The sequence below is a fragment of the Bombina bombina genome, chromosome 8, assembly GCF_027579735.1.
Source record: "Bombina bombina isolate aBomBom1 chromosome 8, aBomBom1.pri, whole genome shotgun sequence".
Lineage (NCBI taxonomy): Eukaryota > Metazoa > Chordata > Amphibia > Anura > Bombinatoridae > Bombina > Bombina bombina.
The window spans coordinates 125,177,227-125,189,294 of record NC_069506.1 but is presented as its reverse complement, the minus strand read 5'-3'; the positions used below and the strand labels follow the sequence as shown (position 1 = coordinate 125,189,294).

The 12,068-nt window shown below is 37.2% G+C and overlaps 1 protein-coding gene across 1 annotated transcript in view; it reads left to right on the top strand.

Annotated features, from left to right (window-relative positions):
• Window positions 1-12,068, top strand: part of ZMYND12 (zinc finger MYND-type containing 12) — a 37,223-nt gene that overhangs the window by 17,258 nt on the left and 7,897 nt on the right. Inside the window, exons 6-7 of the mRNA XM_053690558.1 lie at window positions 2,054-2,162; window positions 6,581-6,726. Of these exons, the coding sequence (XP_053546533.1) occupies window positions 2,054-2,162; window positions 6,581-6,726 (255 nt within the window). The remainder of the gene's footprint in view (window positions 1-2,053; window positions 2,163-6,580; window positions 6,727-12,068) is intronic.

Here is a 12,068-nt window from a genome sequence, read left to right as displayed (position 1 = left end):
TAGCTTTCCAGCCCCAACTGCTGCAGCTATTTATTGTTTTTGTTATTAATATATTTTATTGTAATATTTTTATTTATAAACATGTTCTGTGAACTTTGCGACAACAATCAAATAAAACTGTTTAATTATTATCACAATCTATCTCTTACTTTAGATTGTGACTAACTCTGCTAGATTGCTACATAGTTCTAGCAATCTTGTTCCATATATTCCTTGGAATAAAACCGTTTTTATATATAACATATGTTTTGTCTGTATTTTTCACCTTATTTCTACGCTCCTTACTAATACAGTATTATGTGTTATTAATACAGTACTATTTCTACGCTCCTTACTAATACAGTATTATGTGTTATTAATACAGTACTATTTCTACGCTCCTTACTAATACAGTATTATGTGTTATTAATACAGTACTATTTCTACGCTCCTTACTAATACAGTATTATGTGTTATTAATACAGTACTATTTCTACGCTCCTTACTAATACAGTATTATGTGTTATTAATACAGTACTATTCCTACGCTCTTTAGTAATACAGTATTATGTGTTATTAATACAGTACTATTTCTACGCTCCTTACTAATACATTATTATGTGTTATTAATACAGTACTATTTCTACGCTCCTTACTAATACAGTATTATGTGTTATTAATACAGTACTATTTCTACGCTCCTTACTAATACAGTATTATGTGTTATTAATACAGTACTATTTCTACGCTCCTTACTAATACAGTATTATGTGTTATTAATACAGTACTATTTCTACGCTCTTTAGTAATACAGTATTATGTGTTATTAATACAGTACTATTTCTACGCTCCTTACTAATACAGTATTATGTGTTATTAATACAGTACTATTTCTACGCTCTTTAGTAATACAGTACTATATCTTGTTTTTTTGGGCATTTCACACCCATATTGATAATCTCTTTGGGCCCAGCTTTTCCACCAGCACACTTAAGCCCCCTTTGAGTGGCACTCCTATGTCCCCACTATTTATTTATTTATTCATCTGTACGACCCTGTTAGGTGGCCGTTTTTTATAGTGAGTTTGTGTGCTTTGCTCTCCTGGCGCTGACTACTAATCATTTTCATTTTGCATTGAGAATATCTAGTTATGCTCCACATGCACGTGCAGAGAAAAATGTTAACACTAAAACAGTAATGACGTTTACTAGAAGCATTTTTTCCAGTACATGAATATTGTAAATATGTTTCTATTCACAGGTGTAATTCATCTATGTGCAATTCAATTTTGACTGGAATGTCCCTTTAAAGACTCTACTGTTCAGGGATGTATACAATCTACGCCTAGTTCCTCTCCTTCTTTTGTCAGTCCCTTGTACCCCTTAGCTTGTATTTGTACAAGCCCAGCCCTCATGTAGATTGCCTTCTGCAACAGTTGGCAACTCTTGGCAGGGCCCTCTACTCACTCATCTGGTCCATAATGCTACTTTTTGTATATTATACCTATATTTACAGCGCTGCTGAATCTATTTGTGCTCTACAAACAAATAATAATAATAATATTCTATATTTTATTACTACAGGATATCATTTTGCTGTAATGATAGGATCTACTCCCTTAATTCTATGAGGCCCATTTATCAAGCTCCGAATGGAGCTTGAAGGGCCGTGTTTCTGGCTAGTCTTCAGACTCGCCAGAAAGAGCAGTTATGAAGCAGCGGTCTAAAGACCGCTGCTCCATAACCTGTCCGCCTGCTCTGACCAGGCGGACAGACATCGCCGCATTTCAACCTGATAGAGTATGATCGGGTTGATTGACACTTCCCTGCTCGCAGCCCATTGGCCGCGAGTCTGCAATGCTGAATACGGAGAGCGTATTGCTTGCCGCATTCAGCGAGGTCTTGCGGACCTGATCCGCACTGTCGGATCAGGTCCGCAAGAACTTTGATAAATTGGCCTCTCTGTGTTATGTAGTGTTAGTTTCCATGTAACGGTATAGAACAATATTATATCATTACTATCAATTCAATACAAATTATTTTTGCACATCATGCAGCGTGTGTCTTTTTTGCAGGTAACAGATATATGGCACACTTTCCTAAGCAGATTAGTTGATGTCCACATAAAAGCTTCAACAAGAAGTGGCCCTGTATGGTTTGATGACAGCGATCAAGAAACTTTAGGTAAAAAAATCTGAACTGGCTTATCTTAGCATAATATATGTTTTTGCCCCCAAAATCTGAGCATTTGCTAAAGCAATGTATTGTAATATATACGATTGTGTGCACCTATAGAAAATAAGGAAACTGAGCTGCATTTTGTGTTTTCAGACTATTTTTCATGTATCTCAACTGCATTAATAGTTAAATATTATAGCTGCTTTCAAAAATATCCTCTGTGTGATTGCAACTGTATATTCCTATATTTCACCTCCATATGCATCAAGCCATGCACATATCACAATTATTTAAAAAGACAGAAACCACAACACATACTTCTTATGAATGGGGGCGTATTGAGCTCTAATAGGAAACTCAGCGCTACGCATAAAAGTTATTTTAAAGCGGGTATATTCGCATTAAAAACTTACACATGCATGGATTTTACAGACGACATAGGCTTACCATGTTCCTAGATGTAAAATTTTACTGGGAATCACTAATACACTCTATGGATATACCCACAGGCTAGCAAGACAACCAGATTAGCATACAGAAGTGTTAAATTACTCCCATTCGGGACAGCTTTTAGGGGATGTGTTGAGACTGAAAGACTACTATACGGTAGACACAAATAATATACCTGGTACCAATGTATAGATTGAATGACCCGAGTGTGCACATTTCTCTGTTCTGTTTTAGTTTCTCTTTGCCATTCCATGTTACTTAATTAATTGTTATTTACTGTTATTATACAAGTTGTAATGGACTTTACATTATAAAGATTTTCAAGTGACAAATTGCCACCTATCATGTCCTATATATATGGTCACAAACTAAGGGCTTAATTACACAACGGTGGTAAAAATGGGTTTGCTACAGGAAAAAGTCTTTTTTTTGTTTGTTAAAGGGATATGAAACCCCCAAAAAATATTTTTTGATTTAGACAGAGCATTCCATTTTAAAAACGTTTCTAATTTATTTCTGTAATCAAATTTGCTTCGGTCCCATGATATTTTTTCTTTAATAGATACCTAGGTAGGCATCTGGAGCTACATGGCAGGAACAAGTGCTGCCCTCTAGTGCTCTTGCAAATGGATAACATTCTTGAAAAACTGCTGCCATATAGTGCTCCAGACATGGGCTATCTCCTAAGCTTATGTCCCTGCTTTCCTTAATATAAGGAGAGTCCACGGCTTCATTCCTTACTGTTGGGAAATACTGAACCTGGCCACAAGGAGGAGGCAAAGACACCACAGCCAAAGGCTTAAATACCTCTCCCACTTCCCCTTCCCCCAGTCATTCTTTGCCTTTTGTCACAGGAACTTCGAGCAATCTTCAATGCTCTGAAGGCTTGGCCTCTTCTGGGTTTGTCCCGGTTTATCAGATTCCAATCAGACAATATAACCTCGCTGGCCTATATCAACCATCAGGGTGGAACGAGAAGCTCCATAGCAATGAGGGAAGTATCTTGGATTCTGGAGTGGGCGGAATCCCACAGCTGTTCGCTGTCAGTGATCCACATTCCGTGTGTGGACAACTGGGAAGCGGATTTTCTCAGCAGACAATCCTTTCATCCGGGGGAATGGTCTCTCCATCCCGAAGTGTTTGCAGAGATTTGCTACATGTGGGGGACACTGGAGATAGACCTCATGGCCTCTCGTCTCAATACCAAGCTACCCCAGATATGGGTCAAGTCCAGGAATCCTCAGGTGGAGCTAATAGATGCATTAGCAGTGCCTTGGAGGTTCGTGGTTCACGGATCTGGTGGGGATGTCATCTTCTCCTCCTTAGAAGTTACCTTGTCGCAGGGATCTGCTGGAACAAGGTCCTTTTGTTCATGAAAATCTAGATTCTCTGAGGCTGACTGTGTGGAGAATCCTCAGCTCTAGGATTCTCTATTTCAAATGTTCAAAGAGTTGCGCATGCACATTGCATCGCAATTAGTGAGTTCAGAGCACAGGAGCGTGCAGGTACTTTTTAACATGTCAATATGTCAATAAAAGCAGTAGCTTAGAAAATTTTCGAGAGAGGCTGAATATAAAACTGTAACGTTACCGTAATAAAATTAAAGTTATTCAGTAAACTGATGTTTTTAATATTAAAAAAGCATATCGATATGCTAGTTAGGATAAGAGCTTTTAAAATATGTTGAGCAGTTGGTATGAATTTACAATCACTTTAAATACAACTGATTTTCCCTTTCCTTGTTTTTTTGTAAGTTACAAGAAATAATGAATGTATTTATATTTATAAAAAGAACAGTAATACTTGCAATACCATCTTATTATATAAATAAATAAAATGTTCCTCATTTCAAAAATCTTACAATAATTAACAAACAATGTACATATCACACAAATGTATATTAAACAATTACATTGCAAAGATTAATATTCATATATTGTATTATTTTAAAACCATACATATATTTTACCAGTGATCTAGTATTAATACCAACTCCATTATAGTATATATCTATTAAATTAAGTTTGGTTGATAATATTTAATGGTGTCTTGACAGGTATACCAAAGGAAAGACTAATAAAACTAAGTTATAATGTTTATTTAAAAAAAAATAAACAAATCCAATCTTATATAGTTTACCTACACAAACATTCCATTAGTTTGAACTTTCAAGTTTTGAATCCAACCATAGCAAGAAGAGATGTAGAGCAGCTTATAGATTTGTAGCAGAGAGCCCATACCAGCCAGTCTATACCTAGGTGTGTGCAGAATATGTACAATTCTAATGCAGGGGAGCCTTTTTATTAGTGCAGGTTGCAGATCCATCTATCCTCAATAACATTATACAGAGCAGCATCTATATTACTACTGAGTTAACTTTAGGGGTCCAAAAATGTTTGCAGCAGAGCCCTCTGTTGAGTAGGTCCGCTAATGATTTGTAGCAAATGTGCTGCTCCTGTCCTCTGGAACTCTCTACCCCGCTCCATCAGACTGTCTCCAACCTTGTATAGCTTCAGAAGATCCTTGAAAGCCCATCTATTCAGAGAGGCTTACCATCTCTCCTCCATCCCTCATCCGAACCAAACTAATACATGAACTGCCTGACTGCTGCAAATACAACCGATGTAACAAGCTACCCCAACCTTATGTCTCTGCACCCTAAACCTATAGACTGTGAGCTCTCCGGAGCAGGGCCCTCTTCCTCCTGTGCTAGATTTGTTTAGTCTTGTTATGTTTTGTATTGTATCACAAATCTTTGTCATTGTATACCCCTATCATTGTACCCAGCGCTACGGAATTTGGCGGCGCTATACAAATAAATGATAATAATAATATGATATGTTAGTTACAATGCATTTGTAAATCCCATTGAAAGTATAGGCAGTCACAATCTCTGGCTACTCTACCAGAACTCTTGCTACCATTTGTAGCAAGTGAAGTGTGTTAGCTGCTTATTCACTACTTATAGCTAGAGCTGGTACAAATCTCTCGCTACCGGTAGCTAACGTTGTGTAATCCACGTTCCCTAAAAATTGTAGAACTGTTCTCTTTTAACGTGTAGTAGTATGCTCAGTGGTGCTCTAGTCTAGTTAACATATAGTAGTCTTGTTTATGATTAGGGCGAAATTTATGATGAAGCTATTTTTTCTCCTTTCTAGAAAAGCACTTGACCACATCTCTGCTTTAGTTGGTTCTTCTAGTGAATGACTGGTCATGCATGTGTTACAACCTTGAGTGCTATACTCTTTATATTGGGGGTGGTACAACTGATCAGTTGCCTCTCCGCACAATGGAGAATATCTAGTTTTACTTTATGGACGTCCTTAGGGGAATTAAAAAAAAAAATCACCCACTGGAGTGTTAAAAGGACACTGAAGCCAAAAAAATGATTTTGTGATTCAGATAGAGCATTCAATTTTAAGCAACTTTCTAATTTACTCCTATTATCAAATTGTCTTCGTTTTCTGGGTATGTTTATTTGAAAAGCAAGAATGTAAGTTTAGATGCCGGCCCATTTTAGGTGAAGAACCTGGGTTGTCCTTGCTGATTGGACAGCACCTTTAAACAAGTGCTGTCCATGGTTCTGAACCCACAATTTGCTGGCTCCTTAGCTGAGATGCCTTCTTTTCAAATAAAGATTGCAAGAGAATGAAGAAAAATTGATAATAGAAGTAAATTAGAAAGTTGCTTACAATTACATGCTCTATCTTAATCATGAAAGAAAAAATTTGGGTTCAGTGTCCCTTTAACATTACTTTGAGAATGTGAGTTTTATCCTCATACATATTTACACACTATCAATGCAATGAAAGTAATAGATTGCAGAAAAAAAATAACGTCTGTTGTCCCTAACATCTGAATAAAGTTGGAATATATAAATATAATGCTAATCGTAGCCCTCTTTGTTTTGTGCTGTCAGGAAGCTTCCTGTATGTATTTGACTTTCAGCCTCGCTGATTTTCTTTGTCTTATAGATGAAAACCAAGAGACAGAAGCTCTTCAGATCCTAAATTCCATTTGTGATATAAGAGACCAAGCTACAAAAAAGGATCCAGTGAAAATAATGAAGATACTACACTCTCTCACTATGCTTTTCTTCCTGACTATGGAATACCAAAAGGTATCTGTGTTCATTTATTAGCTGTCAGATAGAGCTAACATTCAAAAATGCACTTTTGTTTGTTAATTAACCTTTAAGGGATGTTGTACTTTTCTATCAAGTATATGAAAAAGTAACAATTAAATGTCGACATGCACACGGGCAAAAATTAGTTTCATCCAAAAGATTTGTTTAGGATTTTTTTTTTTCAAACATTCTGTCCTGCGAAATTTCATCCATGCAGATATTCTGTTCAGACACATATTTGATTTGGATTTGTTTCCGTTATTTCTAATGGGAACTACTAATTAACGCCTAGATTTAGAGTTTGGCGTTAGCCGTCAAAACCAGCGTTAGAGGCTCCTAACGCTGGTTTTGGGCTACCGCTGGTATTTAGAGTCAGTCAGGAAAGGGTCTAACGCTCACTTTCCAGCCGCGACTTTTCCATACCGCAGATCCCCCTACGCCATTTGCGTATCCTATCTTTTCAATGGGATCTTTCTAACGCTGGTATTTAGAGTCTTGGCTGAAGTGAGCGTTAGAAACCCCTAATCTTCCGACCGCACACCGCTGCAACCTACATTATCCCTATGTACCCCTAATCTGCTGCCCCTAACACCGCCGACCCCTACATAATATTTATTAACCCCTAATCTGCCACCCCAACGTCGCCGCTACCTTACCTACAATTATTAACCCCTAATCTGCCGACCGCACACCGCCGCAACCTACATTATCCCTATGTACCCCTAATCTGCTGCCCCTAACACCGCCGACCCCTATATTATATTTATTAACCCCTAATCTGCCGCCCCCAACGTCGCCTCCACCTACCTACAATTATTAACCCCTAATCTGCCGACCGGACCTCACCGCTACTCTAATAAATGTATTAACCCCTAAAGCTAAGTCTAACCCTAACACCCCCCTAAATTAAATATAATTTAAATCTAACGAAATAAATTAACTCTTATTAAATAAATTATTCCTATTTAAAGCTAAATACTTACCTGTAAAATAAATCCTAATATAGCTACAATATAAATTATAATTATATTGTAGCTATTTTAGGATTAATATTTATTTTACAGGCAACTTTGTATTTATTTTAACCAGGTACAATAGCTATTAAATAGTTAATAACTATTTAATAGTTACCTAGTTAAAATAATTACAAAATTACCTGTAAAATAAATCCTAACCTAAGTTACAATTAAACCTAACACTACACTATCAATAAATTAATTAAATAAAATACCTACAATTATCTACAATTAAACCTAACACTACACTATCAATTAATTAAATACAATACCTACAAATAAATACAATTAAATACACTAACTAAAGTACAAAAAAATCGGAACAGCCAATAGAATGCGAGCTCAATCTGATTGGCTGATTGGATCAGCCAATCGGATTGAACTTGAATCTGATTGGCTGATTCCATCAGCCAATCAGAATTTTCCTACCTTAATTCCGATATTCGAGGGACGCCATCTTGGATGACGTCCCTTAAATGAACCTTCATTCTGTGTTAGGACGTCGGAAGAAGAGGATGGATCCGCGCTGGAGGTCTTGAAGATGGAGCCGCTCGTCATCGGATGGAAGAAGATAGAAGATGCCGCTTGGATGAAGATGTCTACCGGTCCGGATCTCCTCTTCTGCCCGGATAGGATGAAGACTTCTGCCTGAAGATGGACTTCTTCAGCCGCCGCTTGGATCAAGACTTCAGCCGGAGGATGGACGTCTTCAGCCCCCGCTTGGGCTTGGATCAAGACATCGGAGCCTGGACCGATCGGTGATACCCGGTGTGGTGAAGATAGGTTTATTTAAGGGGGGTTTGGGTTAGATTAGGGGTATGTGGGTGGTGGGTTGTAATGTTGGGGGGGTATTGTATGTTTTTTTTTACAGGCAAAAGAGCTGAATTCTTTGGGGCATGCCCCGCAAAAGGCCCTTTTAAGGGCTGGTAAGGTAAAAGAGCTTTTCTATTTTAATTTTAGAATAGGGTAGGGCATTTTTTTATTTTGGGGGGCTTTGTTATTTTATTAGGGGGCTTAGAGTAGGTGTAATTAGTTTAAAATTGTTGTAATATTTTTCTAATGTTTGTAAATATTTTTTATTTTTTGTAACTTAGTTCTTTTTTATTTTTTGTACTTTAGTTAGTTTATTTAATTGTATTTATTTGTAGGTATTGTATTTAATTAATTTATTGATAGTGTAGTGTTAGGTTTAATTGTAACTTAGGTTAGGATTTATTTTACAGGTAATTTTGTAATTATTTTAACTAGGTAGTTATTAAATAGTTATTAACTATTTAATAGCTATTGTACCTGGTTAAAATAAATACAAAGATGCCTGTAAAATAAATATTAATCCTAAAATAGCTACAATATAATTATAATTTATATTGTAGCTATATTAGGGTTTATTTTACAGGTAAGTATTTAGCTTTAAATAGGAATAATTTATTTAATAAGAGTTAATTTATTTTCTTAGAATACAATTATATTTAACTTAGGGGGGTGTTAGGGTTAGACTTAGCTTTAGGGGTGAATACATTTATTAGAGTAGCGGTGAGGTCCGGTCGGCAGATTAGGGGTTAATACTTGAAGTTAGGTTCGGTGATGTTAGGGAGGGCAGATTAGGGGTTAATACTATTTATTATAGGGTTATTGAGGCGGGAGTGAGGCGGATTAGGGGTTAATACCTTTATTATAGTAGCGATGAGGTCTGGTCGGCAGATTAGGGGTTAATAAGTGTAGGTAGGTGGCGGCGACGTTGGGGGCGGCAGATTAGGGGTTAATAAATATAATATAGGGGTCGGCGGTGTTAGGGGCAGCAGATTAGGGGTACATAGGAATAACGTAAGTGGCGGCGGTGTACGGAGCGGCAGATTAGTGGTTAATAATAATATGCAGGGGTCAGCGATAGCGGGGGCGGCAGATTAGGGGTTAATAAGTGTAAGGTTAGGGGTGTTTAGACTCGTGGTACATGTTAGGGTGTTAGGTGCAGACATAGGAAGTGTTTTCCCATAGGAAACAATGGGGCTGCGTTAGGAGCTGAACGCTGCTTTTTTGCAGGTGTTAGGTTTTTTTTTCAGCTCAAACTGTCCCATTGTTTCCTATGGGGGAATCGTGCACGAGCACGTTTTTGAAGCTGGCCGCGTCCGTAAGCACCGCTGGTATTGAGAGTTGCAGTGGCGGTAAATTATGCTCTACACTCCCTTTTTGGAGCCTAACGCAGCCCTTCTGTGAACTCTAAATACCAGCGGTATTTAAAAGGTGCGGGGGGGGAAAGCCAGCGTTAGCTACGCGGGTCGTTACCGACAAAACTCTAAATCTAGCCGATAGACAATTGATATTAAAGGGACAGTCTAGTCAAAAATAAACTTTTATTATTCAGATAGGGCATGTAATTTTAAACAACTTTCCAATTTACTTTTATCATAAATTTTGCTTTGTTCTCTTGGTATTCTTAGTTGAAAGCTAAACCTAGGAGGCTCATATGCTAATTTCTTAGCCCTTGAAAGACGCCTCTTATCTGAATTAATTTTGATATTTTTTCACAACTAGAGGGCATTAGTTCATGTGTGCCACATAGATAACATTGTGCTCATGCCCTTGGTGTTGCCTAGGAGTCAGCACTGATTGGCTAAAATGCAATTCTGTCAAAAGAACTGAAATAAGGGAGCAGTTTGCAGAGGCTTAGATACAAGGTAATCACAGAGGTAAAAAGTGTATTAATATAACAGTGTTGGTTATGTAAAATTAGGGAATGGGTAATAAAGGGATTATATATATTTTTAAACAATAACAATTCTGGTGTAGACTGTCCCTTTAACTATATTCTTACATTATTCGAACAATTAAAATAACCTATTTTTCAATGTTAAAAGAACATACAACTCCTGTATGACTAAAATCCAGCATTTAGTGTCCCTAACATCAGTTATTAGTACTATGGCAGGATTTGACAGGGGACAATGGACAAATGAATGGTCAGACCCCCTGTACATCATTACAAACAAAGGGAACAAATAACAAAAACAGATGCGCCACATGGCCCAATATTGCTGGTTCCAAAAGATGATATATATGATATGTTGTTACACTCAGATGTATTAAAGCACCTCAGTTGGTGCTAATGACACAGTCTGGGATCTATAACAGTCACCCAGCAGACCGACCTCCCGAATTGATACAGAGCCTGTATAGGAGATAAGAAGCACAACGAGCCTATATATGGCCTAGTATTGTATGGCTAGAGTAATAGCACACCAATAAGATATAGAATGTAAACTCACATTTGGTGAAGCATCTCCAGTGATGCTATAGAGGCAGGATGGGATCAATTCAGTCACCCAACAGACTTAATACTATGGTAAACAGGATACAGCAGTCTTCTTAGCTTAACTGAAGGTCAGTAAGGTCCTCAAAGAATAACCAATTCTCAGGCAGCAAGTGTTTTAGTAAAAATTAAAATCACTTTAATAAAATAGGATAATTGCAACGCGTTTCTCAGTCTCAGACTGTTTCCTCAGGCATAAGGGGCTTATTAACCAAACAATATAACTCCTTCCCTCATTCCTGCACCTTTTTTTGGTGCCAAATGGCATGAACAAATAAACGAGTCGATTTTTAAAAACATATTTGATAGGTATGTCTTTTTCCACTCTTCCTGTATCATGTGACAGCCATCAGCCAACCACAAATGAATATATGTATATTTTGTGAATTCTTGCACATGCTCAGTAGACTGTGCACATTTTGTTAAAGGGACAGTCTAGTCCAAAATAAACATTCATGATTCAGATAGAGAATGTTATTTTAAACAATTTTACTTTTATCACCAATTTTGCTTTGTTCTTTTGGTATTCTTAGTTGAAAGCTAAACCCAGGAGGTTCATATGCTAATTTATAAGCCCTTGAAGGCTGCCTCTTCTCTCAGGGCATATTGACAGTTTTTCACCACTAGAGGGTGTTAGTTCATGTGTGTCATATAAATAACACTATGCTCACGCACGTGGAGTTCAGGTGAGCCAGCTCTGATTGGCTAAAATGGATTTCTGTCAAAAGAACTGAAATAAGGGGGCAGTTTGCAGAGGCTTAGATACAAGGTAATCACAGAGGTAAAAGGTATATTAAAGGGACATTAAACCCCAAAATTGTCTTTCATTATTCATATAGAGAATACAATATTTAAAAAAGTTTCCAATTTACTTCTATTATTAAATTTGCTTTGTTCTCACGTTATTCTTTGTTGAAGGGAAACCTAGGTAGGTAGCATGCACATGCCTGAAGCACTACATGACAGGAAATAATGCTGCCATCTAGTGCTACTGCTAATGTATAACATTGTTG